General features: G+C 50.3%; 1 protein-coding gene across 1 annotated transcript; it reads left to right on the forward strand.

Moving 5' to 3' along the window:
- Positions 1-401: 401 nt before the first annotated feature.
- LOC114705993 (stathmin) lies at positions 402-6,261 on the forward strand. Its single transcript, XM_028888206.2, is given in 6 exon segments — positions 402-505; positions 2,181-2,253; positions 2,721-2,814; positions 2,816-2,891; positions 5,223-5,414; positions 5,756-6,261. Coding segments are annotated over 5 exon segments (447 nt in total). The 5' UTR covers positions 402-505; positions 2,181-2,240; the 3' UTR covers positions 5,828-6,261.
- Positions 6,262-10,059: the final 3,798 nt, after the last annotated feature.

Below are 10,059 nucleotides of genomic sequence, written 5' to 3' on the forward strand. Positions count from 1 at the left end.
ATCAAAAGGACCACTGCCTAGCGAGCGAACCAGACGTGTGAGGCTCAGCCCAGGAAGAGTCCAGTCCGTCCAGGTCTAAAAGACCCAAGTAGGTTAGGACCGACCCCTCCCTTGCGCCTCGCCTCGCCTCGCCTCGCCTCGCCCTGCTCTTTTCCTAGACGTGGAGCCCCACAGCCAATTTAGTCCTGCGGCCAAGCCAAGTGTTGTTCTGCGCAGAGACCCGGGGTCCAGCCGGGGGTTCACACCTGGGGGACACCCTTCCCCCCCGGACACCCCACCCCTTTTGCATTGTCCTCCTGCCCCACTGGCCCGGACTACACTTCCCAAGATGCTCCGCTCCAAAGGGGCGGGGCACTCCAGACCTGGGGGGGTGGGCCCGGCACGTGCCGCCGCCCTCAGCCAATGCGGAGCCCCGCGGCTGGGTCACGTGCCGCTGTTTGGCGCTTTTGTGCGCGCCCAGGGCTGTTGGTGCTCAGAGTGTGGCCAGGCGGCTCGGAGCGAGCAGGTGGGTGCTGGCTTGGCGTAGGCTGCGGAGACGGCGGGCTAGGAACCGGCCGGGAAGGCGGCGGGCCGCCAGCGGGAGACGCTGGAGGGGCAGGGGCCCCGAGACCTGGCGGGCGGGCGGGGGGCGTTCGTCTTTTGTGTGAGGCTCGGGCGGAGCCTCGGCTTTTGTCCCTGCTCCCCGGGGACGCGGCTTGGTGAGGAGGGGGCGCGGCCAGCCGTGGGCTTCAGCCCCGGGTGCGAGCGTGGAGACAATAGGGGCCTGGGCCGTCCCCCTGCTTCCATGGTCCGGTGGGCGCGGCTCCTCAGGGGTCCCCATTGTCTGATGGAGAGCGAGGCTGCGGGCGCCCGTGCCCTGGAGGGGCGGCGCCCGCCGGGGCTCCCGGGGCTCCGTGGCGGAGGTCGCGGGCAGCTCTGGGGACTCGAGCTGGGGGTGGAGGCGGTGCGACGGAGCCCGCTGCAGCCACCCCAGGGCTGCGGAGCCGCGAGGTATTTTTGGCGGGAGTTGGGGGGGGTTGGTTCGGGAGACGGCAGCGCGCTGCCCGCCCGGGAGGGGCGGGGCCACCCCCGAGGACCGTTAGCCCCGCCCATCCCGCTGCTGCCCACGCGCGCGGGCTCCCGAGTGTGGAGAGGTTCGCGGAGATTCGAAAAGGCGCGGGGCGCGGAGGGGCGGGGCCAGGGGCCGGAGCGGAGGGCGGGTTCTGATTGGCCCGGGCCGCCAGCCTGCCCGCCCGGGCCAGGACCACGCCCATGCTGGGTAGGCTGCTGCGTTGGGTGCTCTGCTCCAGCTAAACGTTTTTTTCGCTGCCTCGGATTTCGTTGTCTAGCCTTGGGAGCCTCTCGTACACTTCGGGACTGAAAAGAGGGGTGATCTTTTTAAAAAATAATCGACAAGTGTTGAAAAATTTTTTTGCGACCTAAGGCAGCAATCGTGACAAACCTCGGGCAGGTGTGGTGGCGCATGTCTTTAATCCCAACATCCAGAATAAACCCGCTTCCGCCCCCCCCATCCCCCGCCCATCGAACCCAGGGCTTTGCAAATGCTAGGCAACTGCTAACCTGGGCTAAACCCCACCCCTCTACATTGAGGAGGCTGAGGCAAGAGGATTATAATTTCAAGGCCAGCCTGGGCTAAAATATCTAGACCCTGCCCTCAGAAACAACCTGGAGGTTCATAAAACTTCATTTTCCCACTGTTAGGCGAGTAGCTTAAACCCTAGGAACAATAGGACTTGGATACCATTGGCTGCTAGCTTGGGTGTTATCCACCATGGCAGACACAGACAAAGCCGGGTGGGTGTTTCAATTGCACAATGAGTTGTACACAGAATTAAGATGGCTCCGATCTCATTGTTGGGTTGAATCTGGAATATCTTCTTAGGTTGGGTAGAAAAAAAATTGAGGTTACGGCAAAGGATCCTTCAACCTTGTGATTGATTTTTAAGATTCCAAGGTTTTTTCTTTTAAGAACATCATTTTAATTTGATTTTCTGCCAGCAATATTATTCAGTTTAGATTTCCCAATATGTTTTGGTGTTCCTAGATGATTTTTTAATGATGTCACTTGATTCTACCTAACGATTTTCCTGACATTGTCATGGGTGTGATTTGAGGTTCCTTTGTGCTGATGACAGAGAAATACAGAGAAATTGATTGCATGCTTTGAAAATCATTTTCAGGGCTCTCCTTACCAGTGGATTGTGGAGGGTGCACGGCCAGTCTCTTGTCTTCTGTCCGACATGGCATCTTCTGGTAGGTAATTGATTTCGAAAAGCTGAAACTGGGACGGGCTTTCTGCTTTAGAATAGGAAGTGGTGCAGGTCGTAAGCCTTTAATTTGACATTTATATTCTTTTCAAAACTGGATTTACAAATAAAAAAGGCAATTAAATTTTTTTACCATTTGAATGAATATATGGAAAGCTCATCATCATTTATAATTAGACAATTTGGCTTGGTCCAAAGCAAAATTATGAGGCTTTACACAAGCCATTCTTTGTTTAATAAAATGATTGTAAAATACTAATTCTTCCTCAAAATGGTATATTAGCCCAAAATGTTGAGCATTTTAAAAAATAGATGTTATTTGATTTCTTATCAGACACTTTGATTAGCCTTAGTTCTGTTCATTAAATTGTTGGGTTTTAGAAAATTATAGAACCCTTTGTTTGGATAAGAAACTGGGTTTTCCTCATTTATCATAATTCTGATCAACTCTAGATATTCAGGTGAAAGAACTGGAGAAGCGTGCTTCAGGCCAGGCTTTTGAGCTGATTCTCAGCCCTCGGTCAAAAGAATCTGTCCCCGATTTCCCCTCTCCCCCCAAAGAAGAAGGATCTTTCCCTGGAGGAAATTCAGAAGAAATTAGAAGCTGCAGAGGAAAGACGCAAGGTAAACCAGATGGTTACAGGAGACGGGGTGCTTATTCATGTGACAGGCAGACTGAGTTTATTTTCATAGAAAGGAAGAGAGAGCTGTAGCTCTGCTGTGATCGTAAGTAGGAAATACCCTTGTGCCAGTGGTTGGGAGGAAGCAGCAGGCATCGTTTAATGAGCTGTTGGGAGCCAGCTCCTTGACTCAAGAGCTTGCTCTAGTAAATGGAACCTCCGTGGTGGGAATTGTCTCAGTAACAGACTAGAAAATGGTATTATTAAGGCAATTCCTTAAAGTCCTGTTACTAAGTGCTGGAGGCAGAATTTAAGCTAAGTTCTATGTTACATCAAAGCTCATGCTTTCCTCTTTGAAAAACAGGACATTTGTTGGCAGATAGCCTTTGTTTCCTTTTTGAGAGCTATTCAATAAAAACTTTATAATTCCAGGGATGTGGTATTGTAACTTTTTCTCACTTCTAAACACTTGCATTATAAAGTAGCCATCTTTGAAACCTGATGAGGGTTGGAGGGTGGCTCAACAGTTAGGAGCACTGGCTGTCTTCCAGAGGATCCATGTGGCCCCAGCACCCACACGGCGGCTCCCAGCTATTCAAACTCCATTTCTAGGGGATCCAACTGCCTTCTGGACTTCATGGCCACCACACATACAAGTAGTGCATAGATAAATGTGCAAGCCAACCAACCACGCACATAAAGTAACTAAATAAAAAATAAGACCCACTAAGAGGCTGCAGAGATGGTCCAGCTGTTAAGAGTGTTTTCTATTGGAAGAGGACCAGAATGTGGTTCCTAACGCCAACGTTGGGTGGCTCACAACTGCCTGTAACTCTAAGGGACCTGATGCCCTCTTCTGGCCTCTGAAGGCCTGACATGCACATGTGCATATATTCACACACAGACCATACACATTAATAAAATAGAAACTTTAACAAATGTTAATATAATTGAAAAATGAAATTATAACGAAATTAAAGACAGTAATTTCACTTTCCAAAAGCATCCCTGTTAACATGTATTTCTATCTATTCAACATTATCCTTACTAAGAACTTTAGATAGGGGCTGGAGAGATGGCTCAGCGGTTAAAACACTTGCTGCTCCTGCGGAGGACCCAGGTTTCGTCACCAGCACAGTTGCATGACAGCACACAGCCGTCCTGACTTAAGTTCCAGGGGATCCAGTGCCCTCTTCTGGCCTCAGGCACCAGGCATGCATTGCAGTACACTTACATGCAGGCAAAACACTTACATGCATAAAATATGGATACATTTTTGCAAAATAATTTCATATAAATTTCCATTAAATCTCTTCCCAGCAGCAATGATTTAGGTGGGTGGGTTTAATTTTAAGTTGGGGAAACTAAGGCACAACAAGGTGAAGTGTAAAGGAATAACCAATCCCATGTGAGCACCATTGGAGTAACTTGTGTACATTTAGCTGCCATAGGACATGTACTTTTCAGTGTCTGTGCCCTGTCAGCACTTACCGTCTCCAGGGAGAAGGGGGTGTTAGATGGGTGTATCTACAATCTTAGTACTTGGAGAGTTGGGGCAGGAGGACCAGAAGTTAAAGATAATCCTTAGTTATATAACCAGTTGGAGGCCAACCTGGCCACGGAGTGTAATTCAGTTAGAGTCCTTGCATGGCATTGCATAATCTCAGCTCTTGGGAGGTAGAGGTGGGAGGATCAGAATTTCAAGATTGTGAGTTCGTGGCCAGCCTAAAGTCTGAGACCCTGTCCCAAAAAGCAAATAAAAAGAATGGCAGCATTTAGCCTGGTGTGCCATCTGTCTGCTGTCATGTAGTCTGGAGTGCGTGTGGAGTAGGAGGAAGCAATACATTGACTGGAGACTAGAGAGGAAAGCTGGGCCTTGTGCTCCACAGCCCAGCCTAAGTAGTGCCCCTCCCATCTGGACAAAGGTACTGTGGAGGAGAACTGAGAAATTCTTTAAAGTGCCATTCTTAAATAGATTACTCAAGCCCTCTAAATACTTTGAATCTTATAAGGATTTCCTTAAATAATTTGGAAGGAAAACTAGACAAGCTAGGCTGGTATATGGCTATAATCTCAATGCTGGAAAGTAAATGCAGGAGGAACATAGGTTCTAGGTGAGCCCTTGCTACATAGAGAGTTCTGGGCTAGCCTGGGCTACCCAAGATCTTTTCTTGGGGTGGGGGGAGCCTGAACAGTTAGTTTTTAGTGTTTCAGAAAGGTACTTGAGCTCCTCACTTGAGGATTAGTTTTAAGGAAGGAACCCTTTGTCTTGCCTGTTTCCATGATGAATAATTTCCAAAGATACTTCAGAGGGGCCTCTTCAACTCTGTTGCAGTCTCATGAAGCGGAAGTCCTGAAGCAGCTGGCTGAGAAGCGGGAGCATGAGAAAGAAGTGCTTCAGAAAGCCATCGAGGAGAACAACAACTTCAGCAAAATGGCGGAGGAGAAGCTGACCCACAAAATGGAAGCTAACAAAGAGAACCGGGAGGCGCAGATGGCTGCCAAGCTGGAGCGTTTGCGAGAGAAGGTTGGTTTCACGCTTTAGAGGAGTTAGGAGCTGAGGCTGGCTCCTTTTTGTCTTCGGTTTGGGGCTTAACATTCAGTGAGAAGGGATCTCATCTTCAGATAGTGTCTAGGAGTCTCAGCATTATTGCGTATCCCTTGGAAGAGCAGTTGGAGGCTTGGCTGCTCTGGTCCCCAAGAGACCCAACAGGTTTGAAGATGATGATGAGGTCCTGGGATTTTGGGTTTGTGGTTCCCAGGGGGCCGTTGTGTGACTGAGGCTGTGTTGGACCTCCTAGTGGGCAGGGGACAGGCCTCGGCCAGTTGTGTTTAAACAAAGGACACTGACACACGGTTTCTTCCTAGGACAAGCACGTTGAAGAGGTGCGGAAGAACAAAGAATCCAAAGACCCTGCCGATGAGACCGAGGCCGACTAATTTGTTCCCAGAACTGACTTTCTCCCCACCCCTTCCTAAATATCCAAAGACTGTACTGGCCAGTGTCATTTTACTTTTTCCCTCCTGACAAATATTCTAGAAGCTGATGTAGGACCGTATAGGTAGATCCAGACCGTGAGATGTTTTAGGGGCTCAAGGGGAGAAACTGAAAGTGTTTTACTCTTTTTTAAAGTGTTGGTCTTTCTAACGTAGCTATTTTTCTCGTTGCATCTTTTCCACTTAGCACCCTGGTGTGCTGGGTTAATGGCTAGTACTGTATTGACTCTGTGGAAGACATTTGTGAAGAGTGTAGTGGCTTCTTCCAACCTGTTAGATGCTGAATATCTGTTCACTTTGCGATCCCAATTCTGTCCCAATCTTATCAGATGCTACTGTACTTGAATGGTTAATAAACTGCACAGTGCTGTTGGTGACGGTGACTCCTCTCTGTTCAGGTAGTGACAAGTTGTAGAATGCTTCACACAGGGCCTCCGGCTGCTGCAGACACCCAGCCAGTTCTCTGCTCCCAATCTCTCGAATTGTCCTTCCACAATCATGGCTTTGTGTTGCCTCACCAGATCAGCTGTTATTTTCTTTCAGATGTTTATGTGCAAACAAGCAGTGTTTTGTTCCCATTAAAAAGGCAGATTACAGGCACAAATAGTGTTTTCTAGAGAACAGTTTAGAGGGGACCTTAAAATCTTAGGATGTTTAATGGTTTGTTTGCTTAATATGACAGTTGGGAGTAGAGGTGCCAGCTTATGCTCCTTCTAAGTGATATCTTGAGATTCCGAATATTCACAAACAGGCAGTGCTGCTGTGGTGAGGCCTGTAAGAGTGGGAAAGGACCTTTGAGGCAGACACCTCACCTTGTATCCAGAGACTGCACTTGTCACTACTGTAGGCACACCATACTGCCCCTCAGTTCAGGGAAAGCCCCAGGCAGCTTTCCTAGCCCCCTTGGGAAATAGCTTTAATTACATACACTCTAGCTGCCCCTCACATCTGCATAAAGCTCTTAGAAGCCAAGCAGCCACAGTAAGAGCCTGCTTGCAGGAGGGCTAAGAGTACCTTGGGGACCAGGCTTAATGGCTTATGCCTGTAATCTCAGCACTTGGAAAGCAGAGGTGGAGGGTGTTGGGAAACTGAAGGCCAGCCTAGGCTACAGAGTAAGCTCCTCCACTAAACAAAGAAGTGGCACTCCGGGAGACTGACTTGTGCCTCTGCAACCCTGGCTTCACTGTGTTTTACCAAACATGAGAGCCGCAGAGGACCTCCTTAAGATTCAGTTGGGGAGTGGGGTTAAGTGTGTGAGAGCATATTTAGAACTGCTGTATATTTGGCACTATACAAATCGTGTCTGCTGTTTTCAACTAGACACTAATGGATGATTCATTTCTGATCTTGAGCTGGGAATGGTTATGCATTGTTGGTATGCCTCAAGTTGGCTCTCAAATTGTGCAGAAGGCAGACCATCATAGGAGTTCTGAGAAATAAAATCAAGTGTAGCTTCATAAATGCAGAGCCCGGAGGTCAGGGGCTTGGGTCTGTTCGTTGTTGGATCCCATGTCTGCTGTAGAGAGGTGCTGGAGGCTGGCTGGCCTAAGTAATGTCAGGCAGGCTGAGCAGATGGGAATTCAGAATGTCAGCCTGGAGGTAGAAATTAGCAGTAATGATGTTTGTGACCTACAGATGGCACCACTTCCGTTGGAAAGACAAGCAGAAAAGGGAGTAGTCCGAAAGCAAAGGGGTCCTGTAGGTCTGAAGGATGCACGCCAGTTAACAGCCAAGCCAGTGGCCCCAGAACCCCACCACATGACAGTGCTGTTCCAGAGAACTTGCAAGGGATGCATCTTAACATAAAACCAGAAGCCCTGACCTTAGGGGAAGCACTTATTCCTGGGCCCCAAAATTTCTCGTGGATGGAACAAGAATGTTAGCTGTGACTGTCAGTGAAGAAAGGAGAGTGTTGGGGATCCTTGGTAATGTGCTTTTTAAAAAATGGTGCCGCACATTCTAGGTAAATCCACTGCTGAGCTGCATCCCCTTCCAGCCCAGAGGAATCAGTGCCTTTTCCTAGGCCTGGGTGCTTAGCTACCTTCAGGATCTGCCCCTCACCCAGAGGGCCAACTGTCCTCAGGAGTCTACCCCTCACCCAGAGGGCCAGCGGTCCTCAGGAGTCTGTCTTATCCTGAGGGCCAGGTACCAGCACTTCTCACTAAGTTGACTCCTAAGGCCAAAGGTTTGACTGTAACCAGGGCCTGTCGCCATGGAGCATTCCTTTCATCCTGAGTAGAAAGTGAGACTTGTCTCTCCCTGAGAAGTGTTTGTTTTGGGAGGGGGGGCAAGGTTCAAGACTGGGTTTCTATGTGTAACCCTGGCTATTGTGGAGCCCTCTCTGTAGACGAGGCTGGCCTCGAACTCAGAGATCCACCTGCTTCTGCCTGAAGAGTGCTGGAATTAAAGGCATGCGCCACCACTGCCCAGCCCTCCCTAAGACTTTTATATTGATTGGCCTCCATGGAAGATGGCTGAGCCAGGAGGTGAAACGCATACCAGGAGACCAGGCTGGCTTTGATTGTAGAGATCTACCTCGGTGCTGGCATTAAAGCACCGCCCGGCAACACAGGGATTTTCAAGGAAGAGAGAATACAGGGGGAGTGAATTGACAGCCATTAGATTGAGACAAGACCACGGTTGGAGAGTCTCTGGCTAGAGCCACACGAGTGAGGTAGGGAGGGTGTGGGTGGAGGGCTCTACAGGGGTCCGGGTAGCCGGGCAGTGGTGGTGCACACCTTCAATCCCAGCCCTGGGGATGGAGCAGCCACCAGAGCCAGTGCACTGTCATGTAAGTGATTGGGGGTGGGGAGAAATGAACTGCCAGGAGCAGGTCACATGCCCCACCTGAACCTGTAAAAGAGTCCACCTCAGGCCCTGGGCCGCCTGGAGCTGGTGTTGGGGTGGGACCTGGTGGCCGAGTGTCCCCTAGCCTTGGATAGCCCACTATCCTACTCTTGGCATCCAGACTCCAGCAGAAAGCTCCAAATGCAGCCAGGACCACGCCCTTAAAAGCAGTTCCCGACCATCTCGAGAGGTTCTGTCCCATTCCTGCACGTCATACAGTGCCACCCTGCCTTCTGCCTGCTGTCACCGTGGAGCGCTGTGGTTCCCAATGATGGCTGACCTTTCCAGGGAAGTCTGTGCTGCAGGGTGGCTGCCTTCACCGACAACTTGGCCGACTTGTAACCTGTGATTCAGAATAATAGAAGACAAGGCCGGTGTGTATGGAGGTTTGGGTGCAGGTTAGAGTAGGTGCCCTGGAAGTTACCTGCCAGATCCAAGACTGGCTCTCTGCTGTGACCAGACGTGGAGGGATTCCCCCAGAGAGCTGGACCGGAGGTCCCAGAAACTGCTGGTAAAGTCAGTCTCCTGCTTCCACTCCAGTCGAACATGAAGTCCCGGGCATCCTTGTGGCTGGGCCCACTCTCAGTGGACGCTTGAGTTCTGCCCTTAAAAGGTCGGAGAGCCTGGGGGCGCAGTATAGTTGTCAGAGTGCTTTCCTCACAGGGATGAGACCCTCGGTTCTACCCCCAGTCCTGGGGAGGTGGAGACAGGAGGACCAGAAGTTCAAGGTCGTCTTGCTGATGATGGGTTTGAAGCCAGCCTGAGATACATGACACTCATCTCAAAACTTCTTTTGAATTTGAAAAGGCACAGGAAAGGGTTTTAGACTCATATGTACATGCAGATTTTTAGTTTAGTTGTAGTTTGATGGGCTCCAACAGGTAGCACCTTGGGCAGGCCCTTGCCCAACATGACGAGGGTTATACTGATGCCTTTGACCCCTAAAGCCAAGAGATAAGAGATGGTTACAAGGGAAGACACAGGTGGAAAGAGGCAGATGCCCTGTGACTGTCATCTCTGCAGATGGCAAATGACAGGATGACTGACCTCGGGGTACTTCCACCCCTGTGCCCTGCCTCCTGCTCTCCCCATGGGCAAAAAGCCCAGGTAGTCACTGGGCTTGGGGGCTGGAGGGCTGTCCACGCTGAGCTTGGTGCCTCCCTGGGCTTCCCTCACAGATTTCTGGACTTTACAGCTGATAATTGTTAGCATTATCAAATCGCCCCACATGACCCTCAGATGAGGCCATTTGTCCAAAGTGACGTAACCAGTGAGTGGTGGGGGTCGGATCCAACCCTGCCTCTGTGACCCTGCGCCGAATAGGTGTG

The sequence above is a fragment of the Peromyscus leucopus genome, chromosome 2 (genome assembly GCF_004664715.2).
Source record: "Peromyscus leucopus breed LL Stock chromosome 2, UCI_PerLeu_2.1, whole genome shotgun sequence".
Taxonomy (NCBI): Eukaryota; Metazoa; Chordata; class Mammalia; order Rodentia; family Cricetidae; genus Peromyscus; species Peromyscus leucopus.